The 15,728-nt window shown below is 57.8% G+C and overlaps 1 protein-coding gene and 1 long non-coding RNA gene across 4 annotated transcripts in view; one reads left to right on the forward strand and one right to left on the reverse strand.

Annotated features, from left to right (window-relative positions):
• Positions 1–1,549: 1,549 nt before the first annotated feature.
• PDCD6 (programmed cell death 6) overlaps positions 1,550–15,728 on the reverse strand; it is a 15,439-nt gene continuing 1,260 nt past the window's right edge. The window contains exons 2-6 of one of the 3 annotated variants that reach the window (XM_039842879.1): positions 14,975–15,036; positions 8,836–8,880; positions 7,704–7,862; positions 4,071–4,180; positions 1,550–2,122 (exon numbers count right to left, since the gene is read on the reverse strand). In XM_039842879.1, the coding sequence (XP_039698813.1) occupies positions 2,024–2,122; positions 4,071–4,180; positions 7,704–7,862; positions 8,836–8,880; positions 14,975–15,036 (475 nt within the window). In that variant the 3' untranslated portion in view covers positions 1,550–2,023. The remainder of the gene's footprint in view (positions 2,123–4,070; positions 4,181–7,703; positions 7,863–8,835; positions 8,881–14,974; positions 15,037–15,728) is intronic. The other 2 variants (XM_039842881.1, XM_039842882.1) reach the window with 2 other exon arrangements.
• LOC120586321 (uncharacterized) overlaps positions 14,626–15,728 on the forward strand; it is a 12,266-nt gene continuing 11,163 nt past the window's right edge. Inside the window, exon 1 of the long non-coding RNA XR_005648692.1 lies at positions 14,626–15,435. This is a non-coding gene — a long non-coding RNA (uncharacterized LOC120586321). The remainder of the gene's footprint in view (positions 15,436–15,728) is intronic.

Genomic DNA, 15,728 nt, shown 5'->3' on the forward strand with positions numbered 1-15,728 from the left:
CCTGTCCCCACCCCCCAGCCCAAGTCGCTGCCACACACTCCACCCCAGTCACCATCCCCCAGGTCCCCACTGGCCCCACTCCTCACCGTGCCTCCACTGGCCACACCCGACTCCCACTGAGGCTCACGTGGGTGCCTGCACTACACACCTGTCTGTATCTCTGACACTCACGTGAGAGTATCTGCACCACGCACCTGAGCACACGTACCTTACCTGAGCATCTGCACCACACACCTGGGAAGCCCACACTGGTCCCATGTGGAACAGCTGTCCGGGCCAATGCGGGTAGACAGACTTCCTCTTTGTGAGTCGCCACCTCGCCTTTCCACGTCAGGAAGCAGAGCCACCCACACCCCCACGAGCTCATATGAGGGGACAGCCTCTCGGCATCCACCGTCTGGCATCAAGTGGCCTACAGAGAAAAGCACCGACTACACCTGGGGGAAGGTACCTCACCAGGGCCGTGAGCTGCCACTGCTGTGAGACCAGCTCGAGGGTCTCCAGCTTCCTGGGGCTCCGGGACGGATCCAGGCCCAAGGGACTGCAGCTGTGGGGCGGGTGGGTGAGGTGGGGGGATGGGAAAGGCAGCATGTGGACGGCAGAGCACCGCCAGGCTGGACAGGTGACGCGCCTGCTGCCCTCGCTCTGAGCCTAGAGTCGCTGCAGGCCTGGGATCGGCGTCTTCCACAGGCCCCTGTAATAAGCAGCCACGGCGGGCCGGGTGGGCACGTGGATGGGGACGCTGGGGACGCAGCGGGGCCACTGGCGCAGGGGTGTGGAGGCCAGCCTGTCCGTGAGAACACAGAGGCTGTGGGACTCACGGAGTCGGGAACCTGGGTTCCAGGGTCTGATGGCCTCATGGAGTCTGCAGCTTAGGGCCTGGGGTCTGAAGGCCGCTGGTACTTGTGAATTTGGAACTGGGGATCAGGGAGTTGACCGCTCTAAAGCAGAACTTGGGGTCACGTGCTGGTTCCGTCTCACAAATATGTGGGGATCCGCAGAGGTGGCAACACGTAAAAGGCTGGGAACCCTCCGAACCCTCCCCCACTGAGCTGACAAGGCGCCCGAGTCCCCCAGATCGTGGTCAGTGACAGCAACACCACTACACAGCCCCCCAGGCCCCCGAGCACGGATACTCAGGCCACCCAATTTCTGATGTCCCACACTCATTTACAAATCAGACACCCAGCCAAAACCCTAATGTCCTCGCAACCCCACCCCAAATCCTGGTTTGCGGAAGCACAATTGGGGGGAGGGACAGAAATGGTCTCAAGCAATGCCGTGAGTACGTGGCAAGGCCAGGCCACGCTGGCGACCAGGGTGGGCTGGCCAGTAGCTCCACCTTCACGTGTGACACTCTAACCAGCCAACAAAGGTGCAGAGTGAACCATCAGCAGATGACAGACGCTCGCACGCCGCTGACCCACATGGGGATTTGTGTGTCCAAAGTTTTATGAAATTTAAACTCCTGGAACGGGAAGGGAGGTACCCACACTTCTCCACAGGCAGAGCCATGCCCCGGACCCCGCACGCGCTTCTGAGGCGGATGGGACAGGGGCACATTGCTTTATTGCTTACGCTGCATATTCAAATGAATACAATAAACCCTTTTTTTAAAAAGTAAGGCACATGAAAAGTCTTCTGTGCAAGTTACATATTAATTCAAAACTCTTATTGGTTAATACAGGTATTTCTACTACAGAATTAGAACCATCTAGGAAAGCACATGATAAATTTTATACATGCAGAACACCTGAAGCGTTCTAGGACCTCACCTTATGGCACAATTAAACAGCCCCAAATCAAATGCTTGCATCTGAGTAACGATACGACCACCGTTACAACTGTGAAAACGTCGATCAGCTTATCTACATATGTACAGTTGGGTCCCCAAATACCAATCACATAAACCCTGAAGAAAGAACAGCGTCTACTGCGTCCGTGCTCCATTTCGTTAAAGTAAGAGGTTTGGCATTTTCAGTCTCTCTTCCGTAATCATGTCGCTGTTTGCAGAAGTCCTGGGTTATACGATGCTGAAGACCATGGAAAGGTACTGCTCGTAGGACACCTGAATCCAGCCATCCTGGTCCGTATCATAGCGTCTGAATATATCTGTCAACCTCTGGGAAAAAACCACAGATGTTTAAATCTTGATATTCATTCAACGGAAAAAACAAAACGTATTTCGCGAAAAGACATTTAGAAAGCCAATTTCAGAGGCATCGTGTCTCCACATCCCCTCACTCCGACAGAGGCCAGCGCAGGGAGGCACGGGCAGGGGACCTCTGAGCACCACCCCCAGGCTAGGTCTGACCCCAGGTTCCTCCTCAGAACCTGTCCCCAGCAGGTGAGGCCCCAGTGACAGGACGGGAACTGTCCGTGCTGCCCCCCAAGTCCTCCTGTCTGTTGTCCCCCACCCCAGGGTTCCATCTCAGTCTTTCCACAAGCCTAACGCCCCAGGTCGGGTCAGGAGCAGAGGGGAGGCCACCTGTGCCCAACGGTTAGGTACGTGCTGGCCCAGAACACAGAGCTGGGCAACCAGGACAGGTTCTGAAGAATCGCACGACTAGAGGAGACAGATACGCCGCCGTTCCGTGGCAAGAAAATAACACCAGGTCCACTGTGACCTTGGTGGCCGGCCAGCTGATAAGCCTGGCACGTGATCTGGGCCACACCTGTGCCCTGCGGCAGCGGAAAGAGCTACGGCAAACCGGGCCGGACACACGTGACCATCCACTTGGCGTCGAACGGGAGCACCCCGGAGCACATGCGAAACCGACAGCAGCAGCAGCACCGAACTCTGGCTGGAGCAATGGGCAAATTTTTCTTGTTTTAATTGTATTTTTCCAAGATTCCTACCAGTTTTCATGTTTTTTGTCAAAAACAATTTTCAAAAAGCCTTTCTCTTTTCGGTAAAAGAAGTTTTTCACTTGTGGCCTTCCCATCTGTCCATGCTCAGGGTCATTCTCGAAGCATGGGTGGGGCCTGCCACAGCGGGAAGGCCAGCCCTCGCCCAGGGGCAGCGTCTGGCGGGACTCAGGTCGGGACTCAGGTGGCATCGCCTGGCTGCTGAGCCAGCGCAGCGGCCTCTGCCGGGCGGATGTGCAGGGTCAGACGTTCACTCGCGGGCCGTAACCTCAAACGAAAATCCTAACCCGAGAGCGATTCACACACAGGCCAGGAGACTCTCACACTTCGCCCTTTCCTAAAGTGTTCAGACGACAGTGTGAAAACGTGACCCAGCCTCGTCAGACCCTGAGAGCCAGACACGAGATCAGAGACCTCCGGCTGTCACTCAGACTGACCTGCCAGCTTCACGGGGCCAGGGGTCAAGACGCCAGCGAAACTACACTTCTGCTACTCCATCGCTTTATAATGAGGAAGAAAATCGGAGACTGTTTCCCCAAATTCCATTGAAAACCCTCAGGCTGTTTGCACCTCCTGTGGGCCGTGAGGGACAGCTGGGCCCTCCCTGGGGACGCACACTGCGGGCTCTGCGGAACCCTCCATGCAGCAAACACACTTTCGAGGGAAGGCGCCCCAGAGTACCGGCCGTGAGCTGACCAGCACTAGGCCCGCGTGACGGGCACATGCTGTCCCTGCTCGTCTTTGAAATTTGTAGTAATAAAATTGTGGAAGACAAACAAGTATTCAAAAGTTCCGTGCATTTCTAAAGCCTAGAGTCTATGGGACTCGGGTCCCCGCCGAGCAACAGGACGGGGCCCGTGTGGGGACAGCCAGGGCAGGGCGGCAGCTCCCACAGCTCCGGACTTGCTTCTCTGGGGGCGCACCTCAGAACCATGCAGGGATCGGGCGGAGCAGGTGAGAGCCCACACGAGGTCCCGTGCAGGGGGACGATCATCCCCTCGGGATGAGACACAACAAGAACACCAGAGCCGGACACGGGAGGAGCAGCGCCTCCGACCGGCCACGGACGCCGCCAGGGGCGTGAGCAGCACTGCTCGCCCCCGTGGACCAGGAGAAAGCCGCTTCCCCAAAGGCAGGGCTGGCTCAGGAGCTCCAGAGACCCACCGCAGCTGCGCTGACCCCCTCCCTCTGGGGCCCGGTACCTGCAAGACGATGCAGCCTTGGATGAAGTCATCAAAAGCGATCTGCCCCCGTCCTTGCCGGTCAAACTTCCGAATGAGGATGTCGTGGAACTGGTCGGAGAGCCGGTAGCCTTGAAGAGGGACCAGAGAAAAGGGACCTTCGGTCAACATCCCTCCCCCTCCAGGAGACCCGCCCTAACCACGGGGACACAGTGGCCCGGGCCGATGGGACACATGGAGCAAAGGCACTCCAACGCACTCTGAAGCAAGCTGTTCAGCAGTGCCAGGCGACAGGCCGGGTGTAGCTGGGGGCAGTGCCGCCGCGTGACCTCACTGGTCCATGTCACACCCGCCTGCCACACCTCACCACAGGGCAGCCAGGCTGTTCCTTGAATGCAGCGAGTCCCCCTTTTAAACAGCCCTTTCCCGATAGTCATGAACCCAGACGGGAGCGAGCTCTGCGCTGCTCGTCACTAGAGAGTGCGCGGAGAGGCCGTCGCTCCAGGCTTCCAATTCCACAGAACGTGCACTTGGAAAACCGGACACTAGTGGACAGAGGCTCCCCACCGAGCCGCACGCGCTGGCAGCAGGAAAGCGAACGTTACAAGGCGCAGGGCAGCCTCGCCAGGTTCAAGCCCGCTAACGCGCTGCCAAACGCTACGGCAGAGTCACGACTCCATTTTCCATTACTGAGAAGGTCCTGAGAAGGTCTCCAGCAGGAGGGCGGCTCTGAAGACGTGGGGACACGCAGCCCGTGTGGGGGACACCCCAGGGATCACTGCAAATGGAGACAGCTCCTTCCTCCCCCTTATCCCACCACCGTGTGCCCACGGTACCCTGCTGATCTGGAGAGAAGATCAGGGGCCAGAACATTCCTACTGCTTCCCACGCCTGCCGCAGTCCTTGCGAGGGGTGTGCGCCTACTGCCTGAGCGAACGTCACAGTTAGTCACCCGTGTGACACTGAACACCTCAATGGAAAGGACTCGCAAACGCACACACGCGACAGCCCCTTCCCGACTAGCCGGTGTGCTTCGTACGTCTGCGACCTGAACCCAGGCCCTCCCTGCGAGCTGAGAACACGGGGGTAGGCCTGGCTCAGAGCAAGGGCAGGTCCTGGGGGTGCACCCCGCGCCCCCGGCCCAACACCCCACGCCCAGCACCCGTGCCTGCGGCCACGCACAAACAATGCCGGCTGTGCGATGCTCAGCCTGGGAAAGGACAGGCCAGAGCAGCCGCGCAGGACCCCGCCACCCCCAGACGGTGGACACAGCCATCAGGGGCCCAGACCTCACCATCACTGTGGGGTCAGAACAGAACACGGGTGATGAGCAAACAGCAGGAGGAGACTGCCTCCCGAGGGGCCACATCCAGAGCACCCCGCTCTGCGCAGTCCCTGCAGTGAAAGCCCAGCAGCAAAGACTAACAAGAGGGGCTCCCTGCGCTCCCACTGCGGGGCCCTGGCGGACCTGGGCTGCTGGCCGCGGGCCGCACCCCGACCGCCACTGCAGACAAAGCAGATGCAGCAAAACAAGGGAAAACGTTGAAAAGAAGTGATGAGCACATGGGGGTCATTCTACTTTCGTGAAGTTTTCATAACAAACATCAGACCGGCCAGAGGCCGACGGGCTGGGGGTGGGGAGGGAAGCACCTGGTGGGCACGACTTTTGCCCCTGGAGCCGCGGCCTCCGTGCTGACGGGGCCGAGGGCCGTGCCTGGCACACGGACGCATTCAGAATAAAAAATCGTAAACGAATGGACGAACTATCAAATCCGGCACGTGTGCCAGTCAGTCACACGGCTCCTGTGGAGCCAGAGCTGACAGGACACGGAGGGCTCCAGCCTCACACCCCTCACATCCCTGGTTACCCTGAGGGACATGCCTGTTCCCAGGGGTCAAATCCGAAGAGGACTCTGCTTCTGCGGCATGCTTCTAGTAGTCGAGAAATGTCCCAAAATGACCCATGTCACCCAAAGGGTGACAGTGCTGCTTTCATGGAAGACAAGGCCCTGGGGAAGGCTCCGGAGATCACGGATGCATCACAGGAAGAAACTTTTTGGAATAACAGAAGCAATGGTGCAAAAGAACATTTACTTCCTCCAGAAAGAGCTGGGAAGTCGGGAAGGGTGTCGGCACTGCCAGGGCGAGGGGCAGCCACCTGCCCTGCGTGTCTCCGCCACAGCTGCAAGTGGCCTGGCGTCTGACTGGGGGCAGGGGACTGGGCCACTGTCTGCCTTGGCGTCTCCAGGCCTGACGGGGATAGAAACCACCGCGCTCTGTGGAACTGGAGTCACCCGTCTGGAACTGCCGCAGGGTCCTGGTTCCTCCCAAGGCCGCCCCAGCCGGGCCAAGCCCCCACCGGCCCCCCGCCAAGGGCACAGCCAGGTCCGAGTTCATGAGGCAGGAAAGGACAGCAAAAGGGAGACAGCCATGAAGTACGTGGCCAGAAAAAAACACAGGGAGGAAGAAGCTACGTCAACAACCCCACGAACTGAAATGTAGTTTATGTTACTAAACTCAAGATACTTAGAACGTACTACATCATAACCTAACTTCTCTATTTTTCAAGAAGGCATTTATAAGCAGCCTTTTAGGCGAAACAGAGTGGATCTGTAACACGGGCCCATGAATGCAGGGCCAAGAGGAACTGACCCAAATTAGTGTCTCAGTGCAACTCCACGCAAGCCCACATTTCAGTTCCTCCTCTCTAAATAAGAAATTCCAACTGCCTCTCAGACCCACCGCTGACATCGGAAGGCCCGCCGACCCACTCCGAAAGGTGCCGAGCGAACGCTCCTGAAGGCACGGCACACCCAGGCCTGGCGCACGTGTGGCACGGCACACCCAGGCCTGGCGCACGTGTGGCACGGCACACCCAGGCCTGGCACACGTGTGGTGTGAGCACACCCAGGCCTGGCACACGTGTGGCGTGAGCACACCCAGGCCTGGCGCACGTGTGGCATGAGCACACCCAGGCCTGGCGCACGTGTGGCACGGCACACCCAGGCCTGGCACACGTGTGGCACGGCACACCCAGGCCTGGCACACGTGTGGTGTGAGCACACCCAGGCCTGGCACACGTGTGGTGTGAGCACACCCAGGCCTGGCACACGTGTGGCATGGCACACCCAGGCCTGGCACGCGTGTGGTGTGACCACATTCAAGCCTGGCAGGCATGTGGTGTGAGCACACCCATGCCTGGCAGGCGTGTGGCACAACACACTCAGGCTGACGCACACTTGAGAATGGGAGCTTGTGCTGACTCGGTGCCTGAGGCATGCGATTTGCACTGCAGCTCAGGATCTGCACTCATGGGCGCTCTCATCTTTCTGTGTATTTCAATGCACCATGAAACAGCAGCCGCTCTACACTGTCTTTTTCACTTATTCGATTTAAAATGTTTCAAAGCCACATTCTCAATGTGCTCGTGTCATCTCAAATCACAAAAGATAAACGATTGCATAGCCCTTATCTCATTTTGGATGAACACCGTACAAAAGTCTCCAATAATATCAAAACTTAAACCTGTATGATGTAAACAAAAATTTCACATATTGGATTAAAAAAGTCAGGAAGTTGAACAAAGTAAAAAAATGTTTACTGGCACCTGGTTTCCAAAATGAAACATGCCACACAATCAAAGCAGCGAATTACCAAAACCTGAGAGTGCTTGCTTGAGCTCGTTCTTGTCGATCATCCCAGAATTGTCCCTGTCGTAGGTGCGGAAGACGTTCTGCCAGTCCGTGATGTACTTCCAGACGCCGGTGAACTCGCTGAAGTTCACGCCAGCCTTGTTCTCACGGTCGAACATAGCTGAGACGGAAAGGGGCGTCAGTGGTGCGCGGCAAACGCAACCTTGGGGTCGCTCGGCAGGGCCCGCACCCGCCGCCACGTCCCCGTGTCCCCAGAGCCCCAGTTTCCTACGGGACCAGCACAGGACCAGCACGGTGCTCGGCTAGCGCATCCCCAAGTGCTGCTGATCAATGCTCACCGGCAGAGTGAGGGGCGGGGGGACTGGCACCCATCCACAGCCCCCGTGAAAAGGAACGTGCAAGCAAAACCCACCATCAGAGCCACAATAACGAGAATGCCTCACTCGGCAGCACGACCATGGGCGGGAGGGAGCGCCTGCTCTGCCAGGCAGATGCCGAGGGGCAGTGAAGTGCCCAGCCCCTAGCTCTGGGCCTGGAGCGCCCCTCTGCCCTCCAGGAGGCTTGGAGGAGCCCGTGGCCGGGAGAGCCCCCTCCGAGGACAAAGACTCTACTGGCTTTGCTTTCTCAGCAAGACCTGCCTTGCATTTTAAGATACCAGCCCAATTCCAGGTCCAAATACAAAAGAACCGAAAGCCCCATTTACATACAACTGCAAGACGGCTGACATACACATGTACACACTCAGCCTGCATGACTGCTGTAAGGACAACAACGATAAGTCCTTTGGTGTCTTCTCCGGGAGCGAGGTCAACTGAGACCGTGATTCCAGCTCCTGGTTTGGCAAGAAGTGCTCTACGATTCACTGACTTTCACGGGGCGACAATGCGGGTGAGCAGCCAAGGGCCAGAGCCCCCTCCCGTGGGCACTTGCGGTCTCCAGGACTGGGACCTCGAAGGTGCGGAAACCGACAGTGAAGTGTCGGTGTGGGACACGGCAGGCGGAGCGGGCCTCGCGCCTGACCGCGCCTGACCGGGGCTCGGGGTGTGGTTGCGGGGACGGGGCGGGATGCACCAGCTGGACAAGCGGCTCACAGCCGTTCGCCCACGTGGGCGAGACGCCGCGCCGTTACTTACATATGATCGACCTGACGGTCACGGGGTTGAACGGAGTCCAGGTGCCTGAAAACAAACAGGGATTCGAGTGTGAGAAAATCAATTTCACAGGAAAATCTCGGTTCTGAGGCTGGAACATGTGACACGTAAGTGTACGCTTCCTACATGAAGACCTTGGAGGGGACACATTCGGTTGTGTGGGAGGGGCCTCCTGCAATGTGGAGAACCCTCAGCTCTGCCGGGACTCTGGTTTACTGCGGAACCAAGAAATGGTTTTCTATTATTTTATTTTAATACACACTGAATTTTCCTGGAATTCAGCCACCAGGTAATTGAGAAGACAGCACTTGGTTTTGCTAGGAATGTCACCAAATATACTGCTGACCCCGGTGCTGGAGTCCCCCAGACAGGCACAGCACATCTCTGTGGCTGCTGCGTTCAGAGCTGCTACACACAGGCAGTGTGACCTCCTCCGTCCCCTTGTGCCGTCATGCAAAGCACTCTGAGAACACGCCACCAAACCACGCTTTCAAACGTCTCCCCAACTACAGTCTGGGCATTACGCTCTTTTCCTTGAGGCTGAAAGGGCGGTTGTATTTATTCTACGAATCACTTCAGAACAGCAGCGGGAGTTACCCAGTACGTTACAACGGGGATGGCTGAGTCCCAGACGTGAGCGCCTGGAACTATCTGTCAACCGTGACAGTGCTCACCAGACACCTTGATGCCCAAGAACAGGTTTCAGAGCGATTTGCACCTTTATTAACTTTCACAGCAGAAACAAAGTCAAAGGTGTTTTTAATGCAGAGAAGCAGCTGTGTCTGGGCCCGGCCTCGCTTGTGTAACGACGGCCCACTCCGTCCTCTACGCACACAGCTGTCTCAGCTCTGGGTGGCACAGGGACCCAGCCGCCCCCAACGCTCCTGGCTGAGGGTCAGCAGGGTGCCACCCGACACTGTAGGACACTGGGCTGCCACCGTCCCAGCCTCCCGAGTGTCCATCCAACACATGCACGCCCCACTCTACCCGGCCTGCCTTTAAGCCCCAGGTGAGATGCTTCCTCAGGGGAGATTTCCCGAGTGCCCCCCGCCCCCCACTGCAGTCACTAAGCTAAGTGCCTGTCCTAGCAGCACCCGGCTGACATCTGTTCAGAACACCTGCAGCTGTCACTGGAGTGAGGCCACCACCCACGATGCAGGGGCACAGGTGTCCCATGCCTGGCGTCAGGGCACTGGACTTGCAGGGGGTGGGGAGGAGCCCCACATTCAGGGTCAAGGGGCCGCAGAGCCGCAGAGCAGGGGGAACCAAAGAGGCAGGGATGCCCACAGAGGCGCGCCCGCTGCCCCGCACTGGGGATTCCGAGAACACACAGGGGCAGAAGCTGGGAAACAAGCTCCCGAGACCCGACCACCACGTCTGACACAGCCAGGCGGCCACTCGGACGACAGTCCTGAGTGCTGGTTGAGCGGACCGACCACGGGGCTGGGTGGATTCATGACAGGCGCTCGCAGTGCCCCAGACAGCGCCAGCCACGACTGTGCCGCACAGGGTCACGCGGAAGCAAGAGGCGCGAAGCTCAGTGACGCTACGCACGGGCCCGTCTCGCGATGGCGGCCAGTGTCCCCAGGCAGGAAGGGACCGCAGGCCCCGGGACCGCGCTGTGCTGGAGGACTCGGGGGACAGCCAGGGGCCCGGGCTCAGGAGAGCAGAAGGGCACCCTTGTCTGTGACGGAGAGGCTGGGGACCGCCACCGTCCCTCCTGTTACCCACGGTGGCTTCTCCAGAGACCCAGAGAGAACGACAGCAGCCGCGATGACTGGACCTGGAGCTACGCTAGCCCCGTGGCCCGGTCTCCAGCCCAGCGTCAGAGCCCAACAGCCCATAGAAGCTGAGGACCGCGCAGTGCGCACGGGAGGCCGGACCACTCACGCGGCAGTGTCCTTGACACACCACGCCAGTGACAGCGCACCTCCCACGGCGCTTGCCAAGCTCAGGGCTCTCCTGCAGGGAGGTGTGCCCGCCGCCCTGCCCCAGCTCCAACACCCCAGCGCCTTTTCCCAGGAACGCAAGACCCTCAGCGGGCACAGACGCCCCGCCGGACCTGTCCTCGCAAACTCTCGGCCACTGCAGCTGTGGCCTTGCCTCAACTTCTCCGCTGAGCAGCAGAGGAAGCAGAAGCACAGCCCTGTCTTCCCTGCAAACGGAGGGCACGACCTCCCACCCAGAACCTGGTGACAGCGCTGTCACCTCGAGCAGCAGTGCTGGCCGGCGCGTGGCTAACGGAACAAGCCACCGGCCAGCCGGCCACTGCTGGGTGTCAGCATCTTCCCACCTAAGTGCCAAGCACACCAATGCTTTCAAGAATTTGTATCTGCCCCCCTTCTCAAACGGGGGAGCCCCACTCTGCTCCGGGACAGAACTTGGTCTTTTTAATCTCCAAAGAGGCTTCTCTTGAACTCCTGTCCCGTTAACCACAACCCAGATTCTCGCGGGGGACAGCTTCGGTGAGCGGAGGCCCACGCCCTGACGTCGCACACCACACTGGGTCACTGACTGCAGCCCTTTTGGGGAAAAGCAGCAGCCTCTCCAACACTGCTGGTGCCCGGCCAGGACTCCGGCCCTCGGAGCTGTGTGAGAAGGAGGTCCCACGGGCTGGGCGCCCCCTCAGGTCCAGCACGAGGTCCCACCCACCAGTCACCTCCAATTACGGCTTCCCAGGGCACAACGTGAAGCACAGCCCTTCTCCCAGCAACCTGAACACCGATCACAAGCACCATCAGAAACATGTCCTACGAACCCTGAGTCGAGTCACTAGAGCTTTCACGTTATGGCTAAGACAGGTGGTGTCCACTAGGAAGCACCACAAACTCAGTCCTGGGCGGTGAGATGGTGTCCCCCAGGTCTGGACCAGGCAGAGGTGGGGCCTGGTGGACGTGGGCTTGGCTGGAGAGGACCTAAACTTTCAGTCGTCCTGTTTTCACGTGCGAAGACACTGAAGCCAGAGATGCTGTCACCTGCCCAGCCTCGCAGAGTAACTCGTTGGCAAAGCCAGGTCCCCCAACCTTCCTTTGTTTCCCTCTGAAACTCGGGCAGCAAGTATCTAGGAAGAGCCAATGGGACGGGGCACTGAGGGTTGCAGACCTCACAGGCTCGATGACTAACTAGGACTGACAACAGTCACGGTCACAGCTTGTTACAGCGCAAGGACCCAGAAGAAAACCGGCGGAGAAAAAGGCATGGAAGAAGTTAGGGGGAGACCAGGCACAGCTGCCAGAGCCCCGTTAGTCACCCCAGGACACACACAATCCTCCAATGGGCGGGCGACACACATGAAGCACTGTCAACCAGGGACGCGCCCCGAGCCGGGGTGTCCAGGGTTCTTCTCGGGGGTCAGTCACAGAAGCGCCAGACGCCCAGAGGGAAGGCAGGCGTTTGCTGTCCCATACTCTCAGTAGGGACCATCCAAGCAAATGGGTCCCATGTGCTCAAGGCCCTCAGCGGGCAGAACGGTTACCTGTCAGAACATTCCAGAGGCAGCCTGTCGTCAAACAGGCCCTCCTTGGAAACGGCAGGCTCCCAGCGGCCTAGCCTGCTGAGTCAGCCTGCGCCCACGCACGAAGACAGAGCCTGCAGGTCAACCTCAGACCCCCCACCACACCACGAGCACAGACATGGCACCCAGCTCTCCGGGCCTGGAGGAACAGCTGGCAGGGAGCAGTCTGTTTGGGTGGTCTGAGTTCCCTCATTTCTACTTAGTGTGGGAACCCCAAGAGAGCAGGAGCTCTAGTTTGACAAAACAACAACAACAACAACAACAACAACAACAACAACTTTAAAAGAATACATGAATTCTTTATAAAGCGCAACTAAAAAACGCTTCCTCAAAATACATCGATATGTCGCGTCAAGGCAAAACTTGAAGCACAAAAAAGAGGCTTGAGCAAAATTAACCTCCCTTAATCCCAAGAAATAACGTAAAGATCAAGACAGTTTGTGGCAGGTGACTCGAGAACAGCCCTCCTGTGCCCTCTGACACCCACTAACGCACGTGCCGGCGAGCAGTCATTCTGGGGGCTTTCCCGTGGAAGCAGGGCTCTCCCGGATGCACCACGGGACCCGGTGTGGGTCCCACTTCTCCACAGTGGGTTCCCCTTGATTTTAACAGCGAGCACTCAGAGGTACAGAGCTAGCTGGTGACGACGAATCATGCTGTTCTGTAACTCCAGTTTCCCCACCGGCCATAAACTAATAAAACTGCTGTCCTGAAATAGCCTACTCTGGACTTAACCCGCCTCGCTGCACAAAGAACCTAAAGAAGTTCACGAAGACAGTCACGGAAGTAAACTTTAATGACACTGGACGGGAGGAGGAGGATGAGAATGCGAGGAGTCAGAGACTATGGCACGAAGTTCACCCCTAAACTCTCAACTCTTGCTGCTGGTGACCCACAAATTTAAACTGTTAGCAGCTAATTTGAAGAGAGACAAACAGTTAAAAGATTCAGGGTTTATAAGAAACAAGTCAGAAGCACCACCACAGCTGCTTAGAACACAAGCAGCACCACGCTCCCAGGCAGAAGTGACAGGGCCCTCTCCCTGGGGAGGCTCCACAGAGGGCGTGGTGGCCCCAACGCCTCCTCTCTCAGGGTTAGGTGACGGCTTCTCCGGGCAGGTTCCTACATGCCCCCAACAGAAGCCGAGGGAATCCCACAGGGCAATTCAAGGAAAGTGGCTCCAGGGAGGACACTGTGACATGGTTCCAGTACACACTTACTAGTGGGCTAAACCACGTACTGACTTCAGAGGATCTTAGCAGCGGGTGCCGAGCACCCTTTGGACAATTCTGTTAAAACTCTATCTCTCAGGCAGGCTTCTGGCAATGGAGTTCAAGGCCGTCCTGACAGAGTAAAGAGCCGCGTGCTCTAACCATCAGCAGGACGGGGTCGGTGCTGACCCCTCTAGTGAAGGGACAGGAGCCTAAACCACTGGTCAGCGCACGAAGCCCCTGCCCCCACGGGGCTCACACAGCATTGCTGACTGTGGGATAAGGTGCCCGCGTCGTGGCTGCCCACCACCATCACCGCTGCCACTGGTGAGGAAAAGCCATCAAGGACGTGAGCTGGCTCCTCATGACAGAGGCAGCACAGCAACACTACGACTCCCCAGCTAGCAGCACTGAGCCCTGATCCACGCTGGGCACCACGCCCAGCGCTCGGCACACACCTCCTCCCAGGAACTGTGGGACGCTGGGATCCAGAAAGGTCGAGGCCTTGCTCAAGGCCACAGCCCTAGAACTGGCAGAGACAGGATTTGAATGCAGGCAGGCAGACACCAGGGACCCTACTGAGTCCCCCAACAGAGCGGGTATCACATAAACCCAACACCTGAGCAGCACTCTCAACACTTACAGCAAACAGACAAAAAGGAGCTGTCCCAGTGGGTCCTGGCTGGTCCTCACTCGGGGGAAAGAGCTCGGAAGGAGAGCCTCACCCCACAGGCACTCACTGCTGTCACACTAACACATGCCGTGAAGAAACGGCCCACCTGGCCGTGGCCAACACTTAGAAAGTTCGGGCCAGCACTGGCCAGACCGCAGCCGGCTGGGTTCCAGGAGCCCTTGACTTGCCCCTGGTAGCCCCGTCTCCTACGTCTCCAGGGCAGCTCACGTAGCAGGGACACAGGTGAGGAGCAGAAGGGGCCAATAATGATCAGAGACCAACTCAGAAACCACAACCTTCACGCAGAAGCAATGGAATTCGTTAACTCCCTGAAAACAACCTACATAAATGCACGTGAAGCTGTTCACCAGGGCCTGTGCCCACATACTTTAAAGGCTGGCAACGAGGTCAGTGCTGTCTACGGCTCTATGAAATCAACGTACCAGCCTGTAAACACAAACCCCCCAGGCAATAAACACACTAACATCCAGCGCCCAGTACGTGCCAACCTTCCTACCCTTGCCCCCAACCTGCATCTCCAATGGCGTTTCCCTGTGCTCATCCAGTGGTTCGTCTAGCTCAGCAAATCAGACTGACGACAACCAGGAACCCATGTGGCACAATAAGTCGGAAGCACCACCACCACATGCGAGCAACAGCAATTAGGTCTACAGGTGGGACAGGCTTGCAGCTCAGACGTCCTGGTGGCCGGGCCCCACTCACCATTGGAGAGCGCTTGCTGGAGCTCACTGTCGGATATCACACCGCTCCGATCTTTATCGACCCTACAAAATCAAGAGCAGTTCAGCTAGCGATTAAAAGTGCACAAAAAGCACAAACATTTAACCCCTCTGACCACCACCCCACGCAGGTTCTGGCATATTCCTTCCCATGGACCCTTCGCTTTGCTCTGCTGGAGCCCCTGAACCCATCCTCAGCATGCCATCTGCCTAAGGCCAAGATGCTTCTCCCCAAAGAGGCCAAGTCATTTTTACACTCATTCCCCTTCTCAGGACTTTCTCTTTGATTCTGCCTTGGCCTGTCTAAATCCACCCGCACCAGTTTCTCTCTTGTTCACAAACAGGAAGAGATTCTCAGTCAACTAAGCCATTCCCTGACCATGAGTCACTCAAGTTTCGGTCATTCATTCAGTGGAAGGACAGCCATGGACAGAAAGAGCTCAGGTAACGGTCAGCTGCCCCGGCAGCCATCATGTCCCCGCTTCTTTCCTGGCTGCTGGCATTTTAACGGTGCTGGGTTTGTTTCCGTTTTTCTAAAACTAGCATCGCCTGGAGACCACCCAGAACAGCAAGAACTCGTCCCCGAAACTGGGGGCCTTTGGCTGTTGCCAGGAGAGAGACAAAGCCCAAGATCCAGGGCGTCTTGGGAAGGCTCTGAGACAGCACAAAGGGGCTGGAGAGAGCAGCAGGCTCAGGGGGAGGCCAGGGAGAGGCTGAGGGGCATGGAGCAGGAGGCC

This window comes from Pteropus medius, unplaced genomic scaffold (genome assembly GCF_902729225.1).
Source record: "Pteropus medius unplaced genomic scaffold, Ma_sr-lr_union100, whole genome shotgun sequence".
Taxonomy (NCBI): domain Eukaryota; kingdom Metazoa; phylum Chordata; class Mammalia; order Chiroptera; family Pteropodidae; genus Pteropus; species Pteropus medius.